This window comes from Agelaius tricolor, unplaced genomic scaffold (assembly GCF_023055355.1).
Source record: "Agelaius tricolor isolate 1412-34295 unplaced genomic scaffold, bAgeTri1.0.p SCAF_6, whole genome shotgun sequence".
Classification (NCBI taxonomy): Eukaryota; Metazoa; Chordata; class Aves; order Passeriformes; family Icteridae; genus Agelaius; species Agelaius tricolor.
In genome coordinates this window covers 7,403,406-7,424,370 of record NW_027269266.1, presented here as the reverse complement: position 1 = coordinate 7,424,370, position 20,965 = coordinate 7,403,406, and the positions used below count along the sequence as shown (strand labels likewise).

At 41.0% G+C, this 20,965-nt stretch overlaps 1 protein-coding gene across 1 annotated transcript in view; it reads left to right on the top strand.

Moving 5' to 3' along the window:
• Window positions 1-3,297: 3,297 nt before the first annotated feature.
• Window positions 3,298-20,965, top strand: part of PTPRN2 (protein tyrosine phosphatase receptor type N2) — a 635,322-nt gene continuing 617,654 nt past the window's right edge. Inside the window, exon 1 of the mRNA XM_071428608.1 lies at window positions 3,298-3,588. Coding sequence (XP_071284709.1) covers window positions 3,450-3,588 — 139 coding nt within the window. The 5' untranslated portion in view covers window positions 3,298-3,449. The remainder of the gene's footprint in view (window positions 3,589-20,965) is intronic.

Sequence of the window (20,965 nt, the reverse complement as noted above, 5' to 3'; positions counted from 1 at the left end):
TGACCCTTTAAAATACCACCAGGCCACACAAGTGTCCTGGCTACATGGCTAATTAGCCATGCTGGGATCATTTCTGGCCCCCTCTGAATCTTTTTTTCTAGCCCTTATTAGTGGATTTTTGATTAAAACATGTCTATTTCTCATGAAAAGCCTTAGTCAGACAACACAGCATTTTCAAACAGAGAAGTGTTCCCTTGAAAAACTCCTGTTCAGCTGTGGTTGCCATGGATAAGGATGTAAATCTTTCATACGCATAAAATCATATAGATTATCCAGCTCTCCTTTTACTTTGCCTTGCATGTTTTTCACATCTAAATGGGCATCATAAAAAGACTTAGCTCCAGCAATTAAGGACATGCTAAACCTCAGTGTGTTGGACTGGATTTTCATTGGGTTGAATTTTTCAGTTCTGTAATTCCCAATGTCATTCTTTCATGAAGCCTCACCTCCAGACACACTAGCAAGGAGAGCTGATATTCCACCCTACCTTTCAATATTATCTTTAGAATCCCTCACCGAAAAGATTTAAATATGCCCTTAGAGAAATAATTTGCTGATACTGTTTTTCAAAACTATGAAGTCCCACAGTTCTGTTTGAGCACTACAACATCCCTGACTTCAGGAATGGAGTAATTTCTCTAGCCTTTCTAGAAATTTTCACAAATGACTTGCGCACTTTAGGATTTCTTTTTCCACAGTTCAGAAACTTATTGAAAACATGATAAGAAAAACCACAATCAAAATAACCTCACAAGGTTGGTAGACCTAAACATGGATGCTTAATTAATTATATGAGCTATTGAAAACCTTGGCACTGATAATTGTCTTGATAAAATGACTGTGAAGCAGCAAGGAAGATGCATGTGACACGTTATTTACACTGTGATACTGTTTTTCATCTAATTTGCACACAGACTCAAGCCTTGCAGTTTTTACACTTCATTAACAAAATTCATTATACCTAATAGACATTACTTCAATCTGTCTGCTCCTGGGGCTTTAAGAAAGATCTGCGTTTCTTTGTTAGGTGAAGTCTACTACAAAACTGTAAAATACAACCAGGCAGGGAATGCCTTGCACTTCCCAGTCCTGAGAATTGCTACTTGAGTTATCTCCAAATGCCTAATTCACCTGCTGATTGACTCTTTACTCTTTCCTTGACACCTGACTCCAGTTTTTACTGGATTTGGATATTCAAGGATTTCCTCCTGTCCTCGATGAATGCCCTTTCTTGTCCTGATTTTTCACATTGCTTCAAATGCTTTTGAACAAATGTTGTTATTTTGCTAATCCTCTGCACAGAGTGGCTATGAGAATTTTAATTTCCTTTTAAAATCTGCATAGTATTTGATCATAAATTCACAGGAACTATGCAAATCATTCCTTGCAGAGCTGCACTGATTCCCAGTAATATCACTGCTATCTTGTATTTTGATGTACAACTTGTTCCCTCGCTGTGCCTGCCATTTGCTGCTTTCTTACCTTCAGTTGTTTTGCAGTTCTCTGCTAATTCTGATGACCTTTTTCCTTGTTCCCACTACTAGCTTTTAAAGCCAGATGGTTTGCATAACCCATGAGAATATACTAATTTATGTTTCAGCACTTTCATTTCTCATCTTGTCCTTTCCACAGAATGCTTTTCCCTCCTTTTTTGTTTCTCCTCTTATAGTGCTCAGATTTCTCTCAGTGTCGTCAAAATTGATTTTTCTGAGGTAAAGGGACCTTTTGGCTTAGTGAAACCACTCTCCTGCAAGACATAAACAGTCATGTAACAGACCTCAAGAGCAGAAATGTTCAAAAAGACCATCCAGTATCAATACATTTTTCTGAAATTTGTTTTCTGAATCAAGTATTGCCCTTTTTGCATCTGAGTCACCAACCTTAACCACAAAGGAAAGGAGGTGACTTTGCACCAGTTCTAGAAGCAATGATTTTTTTTCCCAGCACAGAGGTTCATGGTTTCCCACAGAGCAAAACTGAGAGGACAGGAGCTGTCTGCAGCTGTCTGTAAGTGCCCCTTGTTCTCCATAGCCCCCCTGCCCCAAGTCTTGGAAAAGAGAAAGGAGGAAGGGCTCTGCTCTTCCAGGGTTAGCCTGTTCTGTGGACTTTTGTAATTTGCTTTTCTGCTCTATGGCAAAGCCACTTCATGTACTAAATTTGTTACTCTTTTTAAATACCTCGAGCATGTCTCAGTCTGGGCAAAGGTAGAGATGAAGCTTGTCAGGTGTAGTTAGAGCTGTTTACCTGAAGGTCATGGGAATCTGAAACTTCAGGAAGAATAAACTAGATGTTTAAGTGAAAGAGGGGGCTGGGACTAACATCATATGGTGCAGCATGAAGCTGGCTGTCCTGGCCAAAAACACATCCCCCTGTATGGAGACATGGCCCCTGTGCTGTGCCACCTTGGTGGCTGTGATTAAAGGCTGAGTATTGCTACGATGAATTTGTGAGAAAAGGAGAGCCTGTGAGCCAGGAGGGACTCCATGAGCTTGAGACTCCTGATCCCTCCTGGCAGCCTGGACCGATGCTCCCACTTGCACAGAGTGATTTAGGGACAGGAGGGGGAGGATGAACATGGCACACATGTGGATGCCTCCCAGGCAAACTCACAGAGGTGTATACCTGAAGGCTCTTTAAATCCTTTGGAATAGCCAGTAATTTTCTGTACCGGAGAAAGCACTGGTACACAAACAGCTGCTGAGGGAGACCACAGGGAGGATCCACTCAGCTGGCACATATTTCAGGACAAAACTTTGATAGGGTGGACTGGTTTCACTGAATCCCAGAATTTTTAGGGTTGGATGTCCCTTCCAACATCTGGAGGGACATCTGGAGATCACCTTGCCCAACCTCCCTGCCAAAGCAGGGTCACCTGGAGCAGGTGACATAGGAACATGTCCAAGAGAGTTTGGAATGTCTCCAGAGAGGGAGACTCCATGACCTCCGTGGGCAGCCTGTTCCAGTGCTCTGACACCCTCAACGTAAAGAAGTTCCCCTTGTTGAGGTGAAACTTCTCGTGTTTCGGTTTATGGCCACTGCCCCTGTACGGCTCCATTGTCTCCCCGTACAGGTGTGTGAAACAAGCACACTAACTCCCTTCCCATGCCCAGCCATCTTTACGGGGGCTGCCGGGCAGGATCCCGGTCCCCGCCAGGGCCGGTGAGGGCCGGGTGAGCCCCAGCGCTGCCCTTGCCCGGGGGAGCCGCTTCCCCGCGGTCCCGGCGGGGCGGGCAGGGCGGAGCGGGCGGCGGGGAGCGCTCCCCCCTCACGGCTGCCGGGCGGGCCGGGGCGGGGCCGGGGGCGGGCGGCGCTGGTCGCTGTCCTGGGTGTTGAATCTGCTGCGGCTGCCGGAGCCGGGGAGCGGCCGCGGGAGGCACAGGGCGGGCGGGCGGCATGGAGTGAGGGCTGGCGGCGGCGGGCAGGGGAGCGGGGCATGCGATGGGCCAGGCATGATGGGGACGCTCGGCTCCGTCCTTCCGCTGCTGCCGCTGCTGCTGCTGCTGCCGCTGCAGCCGCCGCCGCAGGTGCTCGCCGCCGCCCCGCGCATCCAGCCGCCCTCCGCGGGGGCCGCCGCCGAGGCGCGGATCGGTGAGTGGGGCCGGGGGCGGGGGGCGCGGGGCTGGCGGGGAGCGCACCCCGCGCTGCTGCCCGGGAGCTTCCCCGCTGGCAGCTCGGCAGGGCCCCGGCGGCCGCGCCCGCACGGCGGACGCTGAGGGGCCCGTCCGCCCGTCCCTCTCCACCGGCTCCGGGTAAGCGGCCCCGTCCGCTCGCCCCTCAGCGCCGGCTCCGGAGCTCCGTCCTCTGGTCCCTCAGCGCCGGCTCCGGAGCTCCGTCCTCTGGTCCCTCAGCTCCGGCTCCGGAGAAGCGGCCCCGTCCGCCGGTGCCTCCGCACCGCCTCCCGCTGCCTGTGCCCGTCCCCGGGTCTGTCACGACCCGCTCCCGGCCCCTCGCCCCTCCTGCCCCCCGGCGTGTCCCGTCTCGGGGGACAGCTCTGCGGGGCGGCTCTCACCCGCTGGCCCCGCATGCTGAAAACTTCCGCTCACGAGGCCCCTAAAATCGAGGTGCGCCAGTGGCGAGTCCCCGAAAATGCTTCCAGTCTCCACATATTTAACTCTTCTCCCGGTTTGCTGGATTCAGCCCACCGAACTGCCCGTATATTCGAAGGAGACAGGAAATCTTCGGGCCACAATCCCCAGATGCTGCCTCTGGTGGAGTCCCCCCTCCAACTCGTGCTGCTGGAGGTGCAAGTCAGCCCTGGCTCCGGCTTAAGGCTCTTTCAGAGCCGTCAGTAAATCCCCAGTGCTGCCCAGTGCGGACCATTAAACAGCCACTTTGTGTTGAGACATTCTTGACCGACTCCTTCTTCATTTAGAAGGTACCAGCTGCACTAAACATCCCCACCTAGGAAGTGACCCACACGGGCATGAAGGGATCCTGGAAACAAACTCTGTCTGTTTCAAATGGATGCAATTCTCCCGTGACAGTCTCCCTGGCAGTTCTTTCCTTGCACTGAGACATTCAGCACTGTATGCTCACCTGAATTGTCTATTATATTAATATCTATTTATAGAGTCAGTCCCATTTCACTTACATTATCTTCCCAAACCTCACTTTAAGTCAAGAAGGTCATGACTAGGAGAATTTTGTATTTTTTCGCATTTTAACATCTACCTAGGTTGGTTATGGAGATCAGAGTGAAAGCTAAACAAACTATCCCTAAGAAATCTTTTTCTAAGACAAAAAAATTAAATTCCTTTAAGAAACAAAGAAAGCCTTCCAGAGGAATATTGCTGCAGTTTTCCTCATGTACATTCTGTTTATTAGGAAGGAATTAAAATCAGCTGACCATGTTTATAATGAGGCTTCAGTCAAGTGGCAATAAAAATGAGCTATTATGCTTGCTGTAGTGATGCAAGGTTTTAAGGAGAAATGGCTTGGACTGAATTTATCCATCCCTCTTCTCTCCTGGTTGCTATAGATATAGACTGTTTCTCCTAATCTGCTGAAGAGAAAGCTTGCATAAAAATATTGCAAGTAATAGCTGTAATTTTTACCTCTAATAATGCAATAGCCTGCGCTGTGCTTTCGAAGTAGTCAGATTTTGATTCTCTCTCCATAAACACAACCTGCAAATCAGTTTGGGTCACAGAGTATTTTTTCAGTTTGTTGTGGCTGAAACACAAAAACAATGTGTGTGTTTGTTACTTCCCTCCAGCTTCCCTGTGCTCTTGCCTCGGCAAGGATCCCTGCCTGCCAGTTAAGGCTGTCCTTGCATGGAAGGGACTGGGGGAAGAGCAGCCTTGCTTTTACACAGTGAATCCACTGCTCAGGAGGAATCATTTGGAGGCATTTGAAAGGCAGCAAAACAAGCTGAGCCTCCCTACTTCTTGCTGGGATAGGGACCTCACTGATATGTCAGGGATCTCTGTGAAAGATGGGAAGGGATTGTGTTTGACAAGATGCAGGAAAATGTTTGCATTGCTTGAAGTGAAACAGTTTTAGCTGTCTCTTCCATTAGAGTTCCTTTATTTCTTTTATTGACCAGTGTTTCAGATCTCATTAATCTTGAGTTCAAACTATTTATTATTGTAGATTCTGTTCAATTTTTAGACACAATCAGGGGACATAACTGTTATTGTACAAGGTATCCAATTTTTGGGATTATTTCTGCTTATTTGTGAAAGATACTAATTTGGTTTTTTTCTTGTGCACAGTCTCATCTTCTTTAAATGAAAATTGAAGACAGACAGATGCACATGAGACCTCTAGAATGTGTGCTGAAAACTGTCTTAAAAGCAAAGTAATTATAGAAACATGTTTTTATTGGTTTTTTTCCCCATTATTTCAGGAACTCTTCCTAAAAGTTGTTTGGGAAGCAGGAGTTCATGACCTTTACCATTTCATGGAATGGATTAATCCAATTTCATTCTTTTCCTTTTTTTTGTGGTCAACTTTTGTCTGCACTTTCCAGTATAGTGAGCATCTTTAAATGTTGACCTTTAGCTTGCAACATAATTACAAACTTTTTTAAGAAATTAGAAGATTTAAAGTTGGAGTTAACCAAGATACAAGATTTGGACTCCTGCTTCTTCTACCTCTATAATTCATGAAGCTTTGTAGATTCTTCCTGCGGTGAGGTGTTTTGTTAAGGTGCAATTACCAACACAGGCACATATTCTTCCATTTCTTGACATTTACCTTCATCATTCATCATTCTATGATGATTTATAGTAACATGTTAAATGGGAACAAATAAGGAAAAGTAAAGTCTTTTCCCTCTCTCTTTTTCTTGCCCAGGTCTAGGCCAGGAGAGAGATTCTTCTCTTTTTCACAGAAAAAAAGATCAGCTGAGTACATAGTAGTATTCATTAGTCTTTAATGAAACACTGGGGTTGGGAGTTTAATATTCTAAAGAAATCTTTATTAATTTATGAGATACAGTTCATTTAGGATTGTGGAACTTCTTTTGAAGTGTTTTACAAAGTAATCATCTGTGGAAAAATACATCCTGATCATGTTTGCTCAATTGCAAAGGTTTGGGTTATTCCATTCTTGTGTTGATGGTCATAACACTAAGCAGTACCTTCAATAAAAACTGCAGCTCCAACTACTGAAATATTTTCATTGCTCAGCCTTTTAAGTAGACTAATTGATTCAGAAAGTTGCAGTGGTACTTTATTTTCATTATGGGTAGGCTGGGTGAGATAGAGAACCCAATAACAAAGTAAGCTGTGAACATTCTTAATCACATTCTTTCATTAGTACTAAACCACTGCTGCTTATAGCAGAGGTTGTCCTCATATGTTTCAGGAAAGAGTAAATGTGCCTGCTGCAGTGCCTTCACATTGACCTCTAATGTGTAAAACGATGCTTATAACCTTCCGTGAATATAATTTTGCAATATAATTTGATCTTTTGTGCTGTGTGCAATCCCATTTTTCAGTATGCATTTTCCTATTAAATGAGTACATTGATATGTTGTGGAAATTTCCAGAAACATTTGTTCCACACACTACATAAATTTGTTCCGTAGCATGTGTAAAAGTTCCTTCAGAGTTGTATTGAAGTAATCACAGGAAGAATTTTTGTCTGTCAAATGAGTGTGAATTTACTTTTTAACTTGCTAACAAAAAGACAAGTCACATTTCAGCTGGTAAATATGAAATATACTCCTAAACCTTTAGCTGTGAGTTCCTGACACATACAGTGTCTTACATTTCTCTAGGATTTAAATGTAATTGAGGATAGAAACTTTACTCAAAGACTTAAAAAATGTTGCATGTTAAGTTTAGTACTTTCACAAAGTACTGTGTGCATATTTAACCACTGAAAAAAATATTTTAGAAGTGGGTTAGGAGTTGCAAGTGGCTAAAGTTGATCAGAATTAAGAAACTGCAACAGCAGGGACTTCAGTTATTATTGGTGAAAAGCATTTCTCCAGTGTTGATTCTTAAATTGGTAGAGAGTTAAATAAAAAGTAGGACAGGTGAAAAAATTATTTATTTAGATTTTCTGCATTTCATTCAGTGTTTTGAACACTATCCAAAGGAGGCAGCAACAGAGATGCATTTCATCTATGGATGTCACAAGGGAATGGCAAAGAAGTGTGTCTTGGTTTAGTTCTTGTTGGATGGATGTTACCTTAACAAAACTACCGGAGCTGTTGTTCTCAGCCACCATTGTTAACTGCTCTGAAGGTCCATGAGGAATGGAGTTTTGCCTCTTGCAGCAGTTGAGCTGAAGCTCATTGAAGTCAACATCAACCTTCCCACTGACTTCAGTAGCATTTGGACCAAAGTTCTTGTTTGGGGCTGGTAGCAGACTGGCTGAGAAAGTAGGAGAATTAGAGTTTTACCATCTGTTCAGTACAAAAAAAAATTGCCTGACTTTCCAGTTGCATTAATTTGGAACTTCTCATAGGCACTCTGGTTTTTTAATAATGGCTTTATTTGATGTAATTATTGATGGTGGAGTGTAATTTATGATATACTAGAAAATAAAAATAACAGCAAAATAATTTATTTAAGACAAGGATGTGTGCTCAGAATGTGAAAGATTCAGTGTAGGAAACTGGTTTCTCCCCTTCATCAAAAATATTTTTGCATATCCTAGAAATGTTTCTTAAGTTATCAATTACATTAAAAAGCAGCTTTAAGGTAGATTGATATCAAGGCATGTCTATCTGTCAGTTCCACTGAATTACAGGTAAGAACATGCATTCATATTATTGGCATCATGCCATGACTGTTCTCCAATAGATTTTTTACTGTAACTTGTTTGTGTTCAGAGTTGCAAGTGGACAGGAAGTGAATTATTTTCTATCAGTCAAAGGAAGCAGTTGCAGGGTGCTCTTAAGGCTGTCCATAGGATTGTTGGAACCCAGGACATCTCTCTGGCTGTCCTGAGCAGCCAAGACCCCTGCCAGGGGGCTCAGGGACCCTGGCACAGAGCCCAAGATGCCCCTGTGGTTTTGATTATGACCTGTGGAGCAAGTGACCAACCTTGGATGAAGATCTGCAAGCCACGACACCTAAGTAGAATGGCAGTGAATTTATCACAGGATGAAAAATAGATTTTTTGGGGTTTTTAGAATGGAGGTTCAGGGGGCAAGATGGAGGGATCTGGGTGTGTCCAGCCTTTCTCCTTCTTCTTCTTGGCCTCCATCTTCTGCTGTGGTGTTGGCACTCACAGATTGGTTTAGAGTAGCAGCTCAGTGTCTAACACAGGTGACAGGTATTGGACAGTAACTGTAACCATTGTACAGGTAGTTTATAGTATAAAGACATAACACTGCCCCAGGGGCAGGCAGAGTGCCTGGACTGTCTTGCTGAACGGACCTCAGCTGGACAGGAGAAAGAATTTTATAGATAAGGAACAATAAACAACCTTGAGACCGAGAACTGAAGAGCTCTGACTCCTTCTTTGAGCACCAGGCTGGGAAAAGAGACTTTCTAACATTTCTCAGGGTCACTCTGAGCAGCGAGAGGCCCCGAGATAGGATGGGATTCCTTGGGAGTTTTTCTGTGTTCTTGTTTGTCTTACTGACTAAGAGAAAACAGAGAAGTTTTTGGCAAGATTATCTAGACTGTGCTTCCTACCTGAGTGTGCCCCAGCCCTTCTAAAGCTTCCCAGAGCACACCATCATGGTGCCATGACGTCAGCCAGCCTGCTGAGGGAGAATTGCTCCTCCTTGGATCCCGGAACATTTGGGCAGCTCTGCTGACACAGCCCAGGGCAGGTCATGTTGACACACTGCTGATAGACAGGCAGTGGCCTGTGTACTTTGTGACTGTGAGCAGTGTGGGTTACAGACAGCTCTGTGCTGAGCTGCCATGGAGAGGAAAGTGCAGCTGCAGTCCCTGGGGGTGCTGAGCTCATTGAGAAGCAGGAGCTGAGGTCCCCTGTGTCAGTCAGATTTCCACTGCCTGGAAAGAGAGCATAAGAACATGAGCTCAGATGTAGGTGGTTGCCATCATTCATATGTATCCAAGTCTGTAAGAAGGCTTGTACAAGTCAAAAGGCATTGTATATTCCAGCTGCCTGAGAATGATACATATTGCAGTCTCATCTCACTGACAGTGTAGCCGAAAATTTTGCTAAAATCTCTGCAGTTATTCTTACAAAATCAGTGTATCTACTGTCTTGCCAAAACCTGTGTTGGTGTTTAGGCAACACAGGCAGATTTGGGAGGAAATTCAGTAACTGGAGGAAAGATTGATTTGGTTTTGGTCATAAATTTGGCAGAGGATGGAAAGTCACCAAGAGGCAAAGATCACTGCTAGCTTCCATCACTGGAGTGCTGAGCTGGATGTGGATTTGGTTGGGCTCAGCATGGTCAATATTAATAATCCAGGAAGGCAGTGAGTTGTTGTTGGTCAAACAGTTTTATATTTGCAAAAGAGGAGTAAGCAGGTGAAGATGCAGATGAAGAAAGGAAGCGAGCAGAAGAGAAGCCAAGGAATAGAGAGGAGCGTGTTGGAATGAGAAATTAAATCTTTAGAATAGGAGATCAAAAATAGAGATTAGTGAGTTACATATGATCTGTGAAATTGTAAATTTAAGATTAAATCAAGTTACCTTTTCTCTTGGAAGAAACAGTCAATTGCAGCAGCAAACCTGAGATTTTCAGTGTATGAGTTTGAGGCATGAGAAAATGAAGGAAGGTGATTAGAAGGATAAGGGATTTGCAAAATAAAACTATCAACTCATTCTTTCAGGCCAAAGCTGTGGCAAAGAAATGAAGTCAAGAAATGCCTATACGCTATGAGAAACTGCTCTGGGAATAGAAAAGATTTATTTCTCTTTATGTAAGGGTTGGGAATCATCTAACTAAATGTAATTAATTGAGCTAATCACTCTAGGCTCCTTTTAACCTATTTCTAGTTTATAAATTTCAATTAATTTTACCCAACTGTACATATCCAACACAGGTCAGATAAATGTCTCCCTGAGTGCAGCTATTGCTCTCCACTTAGTATTATCTTAATTCATTTCCCAGGCTAGGACAAGTACCTGTAAATATCTACAAGGTGGGTACTGCACTTCAGCTCTTCAAAAATCAGATGCTCAGGTTAAACTTGGGGAGAGCTGAACACATTTGGAGAGTAATTCACCTGTCTTTCCCCTCTAGGTGAGACTAATGAAGTAGCTTAAACTAAAGTTAGGTTTCTTGAGGCTCACCAGCTAGATTTCTTCAAAACCTTTCTGACATCTTGCCAGGGAGCTGTGTAGGGAGGTTTTGTGAGTAGTCAAGCAGGTTTGTCACATAAGGGACTGAAGTGAGGTGGCTGATGGATAATTGTGATACTTGAAAGAAATTTCTCTGAGAAAATCAGCCCCTGGTAGTTGCAAACAAGTGAAGAGGACCTCCAAATGAGACAGAGGAGAAATGGGCATAACAGAATGAGGAAGCAAAGGGGAAAAAAGCAGGTAAATGTGCAGGAGGTCTGCAGGCAAGACAGAGAAGAAGGCAGGGGAGTCTGGTGTTAGAGAGCTGAAGGAAGGGGACCATGAAGAGCTGAGTTAAGGACAGTCAAGGGAATGGATGTCAATGTGTACATAAATTAATGAACTTTTTAATGTGAGTTTTAGGGCCTTTAATTGTGAGGTGGTGGAAGGGTTCTATATCTACCTCTACCATTCCACAGTGTCAATACATTCCTGCATTCTCAGTAGGAGTTGAGCTGCACTCATCCAACAATTAGGGAGTTTTAGTTCTTAAAAGGAGGAGTTCTTAAAAGAGGAACTTTATAAATTTTATTCTTTTTGAGAAGGAATTTCTTGAGAAGTAGCTTTGTAAATTGACACGTCTTACCGTGGTTTTTTCCCCTACAGTTTGTTTCATCAAATGGTACTTAAATACCACACCTAGTTTGTTGATACACAGTGTCTCTGGACAGAGGGTTAGTGCTTACAATGCCTACCTATTTTGCTTCCAAGTAACACATTGATGAAACAAGCTGTTTTTACATGTAAAATGAGTAACTAGAAGTTTTATGGGAAGTACAGCTGGTTGTAGTGGGTGTAAGGTCTCTTCTTTCAGTCATAGCTTAGCAGCATGCAAAGATGGTTACATAAGCTTGAAATCACAGCCAGCAAGAACAAGGTAATGTGCAGAGATAGTTGTGCCTCCCAAAATGTCACATACTTCCAGATGTCCTCATAGGAAACAATGCAGCAGGGACCAAACACACACTCCATATTGCAGTGAACTTAAAAATTTCAACAAATCTCAGGAAATATCCAGACACCTGTAAGCCCCCCTGTTTTACTCCCTCTTCCCCAATTAATCTTTGATCTCTCGTTTGAACCTCAACATATTCTGCAAGGTACCTTATGAAAATCAGTCGTGGATGCTGAATGAGGTGTTTTGAATTTCTGGTGCACAGAAATCTGCTCACATTATTCTGCAGGAGATGATTACCTGTCTGTCTGTTGCTGCCCTAAAAGGGGTAAAGATATTATAACCTCTTCTCTTCCTATTCTGCTCTGCACCAAGAGCAGAAGTTGTCTTTTCTCTACAAGTTTTTAGTTGGTTGATGCAATTCAGTTAAACTCAGAGCAGTTGTTTAAGGAAACAGCTTTACTTCACCTGGAAGGTCATGCCTCATCCTCAGGCCTGAGGAAGAGTTTGTGTGTTAAGCAATTGTCTGTGGTTTTTTTTAACTGCTACCAGCCTGCAGCTTTGCAGTACAGAATGGCAGTAACAAAATTTTATGCTATTCCTGACAGTGACTGTTGATCTTGCTTTTGTAAAGGGTATTGGTTTGGATGAAATAAAAAAAAAATGGTCCTAAACCACAGCCTTGCTTGCAAGCAGTGAAACCAGTGCTGGTATTGGTGCTGGTGTCCATGACATGGCAACAGGGAGACGGGTTTGAGGGTAGGATTAGTTTATGCCACTATTTCTCTTAAGGTCTCAAAGGCATGAGATCTTGACTTGTGTCTGTGTAAAAGATAGTCTCCTGTTAACCTGGCCTCTCTTACTGAGTAGATTTATAAGTCAGACATTACATTCTATTTGCACTTTATTGCTGAATTAAAAAAATAGCATCAAAGATTATAGGCCTTGATTTATGTGGATAAATCACCACCAAATAATGTGAATGTCTATTCTATTTCTTTTAAGAATGTATACATTATTGTTTATTTGTCTTGGAAAAATGGTTTGTTATAATTTTAATTTGTAGTGTGGAATACTTTATATATAAAATACTTTCATTTCAGCTTTATTTGATCTCTGTTGTGGTAGATGTTAACTATCAAATACCTTCAGTGAGCTACTACTCATGAAATCTTCCTTCCTGTTCTAGATTTCAGCAAAGCTCAGTAGTCTCAGTATGTAGTCAGTCAATGCTTTACTCAAAGTAGCAAAATCTTCCACCAAGCCTCCTCTGAGACCGGGCCACACCTCCCAGCCCAGCTCCTCAGCTAAACACTGGCTCTTATCTTCCTGGCCTCAATCTGTGGATTATGCAACTCCTTCCATTTGTTGGAGATGGCTGTACTCACTGGTGACTATCCCAGTTCTTACTTTAACATCCTAAAGGAAGAAAAACAGGAGAGGAAAAGGAAATTTGGGAATTAGTCATCTGTCATGACTGTTTGGAGATAGCTGAAAACAAGATACCAAGCTAAATATCATCAAGCATTTAGGTAGGTCACCTTGGAAGTAGCAACACAGTTGACAGACATAACTCCACCCCAAATATTCTTCAGTGCAGAGTATTCATTAAATTTTGATTTTTGCTTGGTCTGTATTTAAGAAGTGTTTGTTTGGTTGTGCTTCTTCTTAGTTGGTTTTTTTTTTTTCTCTTGAAAACTGGGGTCAGGTTCTGCAAATTTGTGTTACCTCAATTTTAAAGTTGTTAAAATATTCTTGTTAGTACTACCTACCTGGAAATTTATTTTAGTTAACTAGGTCAGCTCATAATTACAGTTTACCAACATATGTTAGATGCAGGGGATAAATTCCAAGGACAAAAGCCAGCTATAAAAATTGTATATTCAGAATAAATGTGACAAGAATGAAAACTGAAATTTTGAAGGAAAACCCAAAGTTAACTGAAGCTATCCATTGTAAAGAGCTGCAGAAAAAGAAAACAATCATGTTCTTTGGAAGCAATCACTCACATTTTCAGACAATAGAAAATTTATAATGCTGTAATCAAGTGGCATTTGAAAAACAGAATGGGAAGGTTGTTTTAGTACTATATGTGCTGGGTTTTATGCTGCCCAGCAAAGATCTAGGGAAGAGGGTGGGTTCTTTTCTGTCCATTTGCTTTTGTTTCTCTGAGTAACACCTGCTCTAATGAGTTTGTAATCTGAAAGTAAATAACTGAGCAGGGAGGAGGAAGTGGACACAAGACACAGGCTGGAGAATAAACAGCTGTCAAATGGCTGCTGTTTCAGAAAGTGGAACACACAGGTTTGATGGAGAATCTGATACAGCTTGAATGAAGGAACTGATTGCACCCAGTTGTCAAACTTTCCTAATTGAAGAATTACTTGAGAGAACTGTTTTCACGGTTTAGCAGGTAGGGAAGAGCTCTGAAAGGATCAGCTACCCACTGATGGTTGTAAAAGGAGTGTGGTTGTGCTTCTTTCTCTTGCAGTTTAGGGAGGCTCATGCCAGAGAGTGTAAATTAAATAGTAGGGCATTAACAGGGGATGAGCTTCACCTAAGTCTGCATGAAACTGCCAGAATCTGAACTTATGTTACATATGTTTGGCCACATAACACTCTTGTCAGTCTGGGTCTTTCTTTTTGTCCATCTGGAATTAGAGTAACATCAAGTTGCTTTCAGATGAAAGTTCATCCCTGCACAAGGAGATTCTGCTATCAACAGAGGCATATAAAATACAACCTTTAATAAGTGGTTTAACCAGTTTTCCTGACTTTGTTTCTGTCTTTGGTGTAAATTAGAGGGGTTGCATCAGTTCCTTTTGATGCCACTGGTATTAATCCAGGGTTCCTGGATTTAATGGGATTTAAGACACCAAATATTTAAACAGGGCTTGCCTGATTTTATAGAATATGTTTAGCTCTATTTGAGACAAAGCATTACCAAATAAATATTTGAACATTTTCTTTCTAGTCAGTTTTCCATTGTCTCTGTTGTAGTCCGAAGATAGACTTGGCTCAGGAGCTCCCATGTTTCCTTCTGTTTGACAAAGATACTCTGTGTAATTCTTCTCAGTGTGGGGAATTCTTCTTGCCAGATGATGGGCTGTGGTGGTTTGATGGAGTTCCCTTTCACACCCCTGATCCCACAGAATGGGTGTGAGTGTAACCTTGTGTGGAAATGTCACTGTGGGAAACGAGGGCAGTGTTCTGCTGGCCACAGCTAAGTCACTCCCCAGGCCTAGGCAACATTCATGTTCAAATGAAAAGCAAGTATTCTACTCCATGCAGAGTTCAGTAAAACAACTATGATACAAAAGAATAGGTGCAGAGGAAGATCACATAACATTCCATAACCTGTAATCTTTACCAGACTGTCAGAGTAAGGCAATTATCAGAATGCTTAATTACATTTCCCAAGGACAGATTATTTTTGGTGGACTCTCATGCCCCAAAATGCATGCTGACTTTACATGAAGAACCTGCTTTTCTGCTGTGGTTTCTCTTGGGAGAAGGCCCCTTCATACCTGGGATTTCCACCCACCTTCCAGCCCTTCAGCTCCTCTCAGCTGTGCTAACAGAGCTCTGTTTGACCAGCTTCATCATTGCTGAGGAACTTTTGGAAAGTCCTTCCCAGTTGCACAGATGTCAACTAAATACCACTTTGAGAAAAACGAAAAAAACAACCCAAAACAAAAAAAGGAATCCCCCAAACCATTTACACACTGCCAATACAACTCTTCCTGAGCACACATTATTAAGCTGAGAGTCAGAGTACTCCTATATTATCTGTTATGTTGGAGTCAGTATGCAACAGTTGCTCTTTTTCTTAGTTTTTGTAAGTAAAAGTTGAACTGGCAGCTCTGTTGGAAATATATTAATTTCAGTAGTTTCTTACCACTTCTTTCCACCACAGTATTTTAGATTATATTTATTCATAATTTATTTTTAGTCACATTTCATTTGTGGATAATGTATGTCAGTTATTATGATATTTTCTTCACTTCATAAATCAAAGAAGAGCTATTTCTGTAATAGTTTATTACCTGAAAGCTGTGATTAAGCCTGTCTGTTTAATTTTGGTACTGATTGCCAATGCAAAGAGTTAAGCATGTGCCCAACTATCAGTAAATGCTGTTGTCGCTTAGTAAATGTGAGTGTTCACCCTTTATGCTTTCAGCATGGAAAAACATAGGTCACAGCAGTTTTTGTAGAGTCCAGACCTTTATTTCACTCATTTAGTTGGTAATTGAGCACTTCAATGACATCAAAATTTTACATACTAGAAAAATTTGTAATATCAACTTCATAGTGATATCACTTGCATACATGTTCAAGGTTACTCAAAGAATTAATTGCATTTCCAAGTAAGATAGTTATAACAAGATTTCTAAAATGAGACTAGATAGAAATTCTTAAAATTGCCTTGAATCTGCTGTTTGTAGTGCCTTGTGCAATAAAAAGACTTTGTGTATTTAACTTACTTTTTAAAATTTGATATGGCACCAATCTAGATGAGCTAGAAGGTTTGGTTTTCATTCTTCTCCAATGAGTAGGATGTCTGCTGACATCCAGGAGGGACTGTAAAAAGATGCAAATGAATATTTCTCTGAAATCAGATTGGTGCCAAAAATCCACTAACTGATGCTTTACAACTGCATGAAAACTGAAAGAGGTTATTCTTCCTTTTCCAAAGCTGATTCTCAGTATGCATATTCCCAGTGCTTCCCCAGAAGAATGACTTGAGCTCTGGACCTTACCTTACAGACCAGTCAGATAATTGCATAGTTACAGAAAAAATAAATATAAATTCCTGTCAGAATCCCCAGGTGTCTCATGAATGAATTTTGTATTCAGTCTGCAATTTCTCAGTTCATATATTATCTGTGTGTTGTTATTCTCCATATGTGACAAATTAGAAATAGCTTTTTTTTCTTGGTTTCATCTCAGGAGGTGAAAACTTATTTCTGCAAATATATCTTTTTTATAAATTGCTCTAGGATAAAAAATTATTAGGGTATTTTCCTTAGAGACCATTGAGAATTCTCTCCTCACAAGAGAGACTACTGGGTGGCTAAGGGGAAAGAAAGTAGGACAGACCTCAGCAAGTGAGAAGTCATTATGGAAATAGATAAAAACTTTAGTTCACCTTTTCTGTTCCATCCTTACCCATGCTGAATATGATCTGGATTCCTCTGAAGAGCTTGACTGTGCTTTTTAACTTGACCTAGAACTCTCTTAAGGCAGTGTTTAAATTTAAAGGTCTTGTTAGGAAGATGTTACTGTAGCAACAGGAAAGTAGTATTTTTCAGATTTGACAAAAAGCTTCAGTGTCCTTCTTGACTGTATCTTCCAGATTTCACAGTATGAATTTTTTTCAAAGTCACATATGGTATTTGTTGGATGAATTACCAAAAAATTTTCAAGTGGTGCAAAGACAAAAAAGGATGATTTCATATAGTGATTTTTAAAAATAATCTTACCTACAGCAATACGTTGCCATTCCATTATATGAGGCTTTAAAATATTAATAAAGTGATGATTCCTGCTTTTTCGTGGATCTGCTCTGTGGGTGGATCAGCTCCCCAGGCTGGTATTGGGCCTGGCAGATCTGAGGATATTCCACAGTGATGGATGGCTGGCAGCTGGGAAGGTCACACCAATGGGAGTGTTATGATCTATTGCCCCACTCTTACCTTCTTTCCCTCAGCAAATGCCACTGGTTTCTGTCACAGAATGATTTTGGTTTAATCTGATTTGATTCTTTGTATTGTTTGCCCCTTTTGACAAGAGCAAACTGAGTAAGCACAAATAGCAGCCCTGAATAATGCTTGGGTTCCCCTACAGACTGATGGGGCCAGGAGGCTGCAGTGCTGAGGGCATTCTGAAGAATGATAGAACAATTCTGATGAGGACAACGATTCTAGATGCAGGAATTCAGAAACACTCCTTAGAAGAAAAAGAAATAGATATATTCGCAGTAATCGGGAATCAAAATTTATGCTAAGATTTGCTCACCAGGCCCTGAATAAGAAATATTTCATGAGAAACAAAATTCCATGGATTTTTGCTACTGAGCTGCTAATGCAGGGCAAAGTGTGGGCAGAAAATACAGTAGTTAAATAAGTGTTTATAACTGTCTTCTGGCCAGAAGTCTCTATATTAAAGCGCTCCCACTGGGTTCCTGTAGCCATGGAAAGTATGGAGAGAAAAGCTGCGTATTTGCATTGTAAATTGGGTGTCAGTCCAGGTAAGAAAGTGTGACTAGAAAAATGTCACATCAAGGCAGAACACACAGACTATTTTGGTCTGCTGAGCTGGATCTCTACCCAGCTAAGCCAGGCCTCCCCTGCATCCTTCTGCCTGTGTTTATAGGCTGGGTGGCAGTTCTGTATTCACCAGTGTGTGAGAGCTGCTGAAAACATGGACTTTGGAGTGTGCAAGTGGCATTTCAGTGTGGCCTGCAGCTAATTTCTGTGCTCTAGGTGATGGGAAGGAACAGAACTAGGATTTGTTTTACTTTTTGGGTGTGAAATAATAAAAGTGCATCTTTGTGCATGACATCTGTGTGAGAGGGAAGATTCAACTGCAAGCATGCTGAATTTTAAGAGAAAATAGCTCAGTAGGGCACTTCAAAAAATAAGTCATTGAATAAAGTAGAAAGAAGTAGAGTAAGTGTGCTGATTTATCATGATCTTATATAAAATTGGTGGATATTATAACCACAGCTGAACCAATTTTTTTTCATTGCCTTGGTTTACTATCACAAATGAACAAAGGCTTAAAAAATTAGTGTGGAGACAAAAAAACCAAGGATGATAATATTAACGAGAAAGATAGTTCAGATTCAAGAAGATCTGTTATGATTTTGTAAACTTGAAGTCACAGAGTTTAAAGAAGCATAACTTTGAAGGCCTCTTTAAAGGAGGAAGGTGAAAGATTTAAAAAAAAATAAGACTTCTTTGCTCCTTTTAATAGCACTTCTAGTTATTTGAATATGCAGTTTAAAACAAAAGAGTTTCCCGGATCTTCCAGCTATTAGAACAGGCTTGTTCTAAAACAAACTCATAGGAATGTGTTTATCACTTTCTTTAAAATTAAAATAATGAAGGAAACATTTGACTCTTCCTCAAAAATTACTACAGTGACATAAAATGGCAGTTCCTCTAAATCTCTGGCTGTTATATGTAGGTTATTTGAGCAATGATTGTGAATTTTTGCTTGAAGAGCAAGGGATCTCAAATTGCTCCCAAGTGCAGTGTGGCTGTGTAGAGCTGCTGTATTAAACGTCTTGAGCCACTGGTTTTGTGTGATCATTAGGTTAAAACTCTTCAGTGTAGTACAGATACTAAAGTTGTGTTTTACATGACCCAACAGAACAAGGAAATACATTATATTTTGAGATGGTTTTGCCTGGATAGTTTTTGTGGTTTTTTGCTTTCATTCCTTAATTGCAGCAGAGAGTATTCCTTAAAGAGGTTTTAGTTTTATCTGCTCAACATGTGGAATTTTTTCTTTATAGGAGCCTCTCATGTTTTAACATTTGTTTTTGCTCCATCTCAGGGCAAAAATAAAATAGAAAATTAAAGTGTATTAATGGAATAAACCACTTAAAAATATTATTTTTGCAGAAGGTAAAATACTGAAATATTTTAAAATTTGGGGGTTTTATGTTAACACTGAACCTTTTCAGCCTGAACAGCAAGGTTTGTCAGCCCAAGGGCAGAGTGAAGGATTTGCCAGTCCTCATCCTGGAAGTTGTACCCTCAAATCTTGTGTGTCCATGATGGGCAGGAGAACCCAATCTGGGCACTGGGCCAGGCTCCCCTGCTCACCTGATCCAGGAGGCCACGCTCTGGAAGGGGCATTTTAAAATACCCAAAAGTCACAAAATCAGAATAGAATCACAGAATAGTTTGGGTTGAAAGAGACATTTTAAAGGTCACCTGGTCCAATCCCCCTGCAATGAGCAGGGACATCTTCAACCATATCAGGTTGCTCAGAGTCCCATCCAACTTCTTTCTTTTATCTAAAGTCCCACCATTCATATCTGGCACAGATCCATTGTAGTGTTAAATTTACTTCAAATTAAATATTTTTATTCTATTATTTTTTCATTAGAACTATCTTGTAGATCCTCAATTTTCTGAAAACTACATTTTTCTTTGAAAGATCTGTTGACAGTCTCCATGAGCTTTGGTTTATTTAAGGATCAGAATGTTCAGAGAAGTCAATTGCTTTTGTTAAAAATCCCAAACAACCCAAACTAAAGCAATCTTTTGATTTTTCTTACACAAGAGCAGAATTTGACTGAAATTTTCTTGAAAATGGTGGGGGCTTTTTTACTTCTGCTTCTTGAGGTGTCTGCCACCTAGTCTAGTTTTTTATTAATACCAGGAAAAGAAATCTTTTACAAAATATCACAAAATGTGTAGATGTTCTCTAGTGAGAATTACAGCAAAATGGGTTCTGCACAATTTTTCACTTATTTTCTAATCCCAGACAGCCTGGAAGCTACACCTATTGACAAACCTCATGAGAAATAGCAATGTGTACCAGATTCCTTTTAACTCCAGCAATTTAGTACTCTCTCAGAAATGACTGTGTTATATTAGATATTTTAAAAACTGGGCTTTTTTTTTTCTCAAATTGCTTTTGATAAGAAACATTTCCACTTTTTTTTCTTTTGAGAAAGCTTGCAGGATTGTTAGCTGTGTGGTGTGGGATTTATCTCACATCAGATCTCTGCAGCTGAGTCAGCCACTGTGTCCCATTTATAGTCACTGAAGGGGAAGAGGCACTCATGGGACACATTTGATCTGACCTATTTTACGTGTCTGCGTCAGGAGGAGATGAGTGCTACTCCAGGAACATTTGGCAAACTGGCTTCAATTCCTTCAACTGCAGAAGCAGCAAAGTGTGAGCAAAGGCTGTATTAGAGAAATGTAGAGGACTATGAGCTCCCATCCAAACTTTCTGAAATATCTCCATGAATTTTTTAAACTTCAGATCTCCATCTTAACTTCAAATGGGATAGTTTCCAAATCATTTGTCTTAAGAGTACTTTGGAGTGCTAAGGTTTGTAATATTTAATGGTGCCTTTGTTACACTTAAAAAGATTTCACATAGCAGGTAATTACATTCTCATGCAAAGTTTTTGAAACTAAGAGAACCACAGTAACAGGAACTCTGTAAAAGCATAGCACTGTCTTCTATCTCTTGAAGCACATTTTGGCTCTACAGTAATGGAGTATCTTGTGACTTGGGATTGAATGATATTTTTGAAAAGTCAATTATTTTGACTTTTTTTAAAAGTAATCTTCTTGTTTGTAAATAAATTCT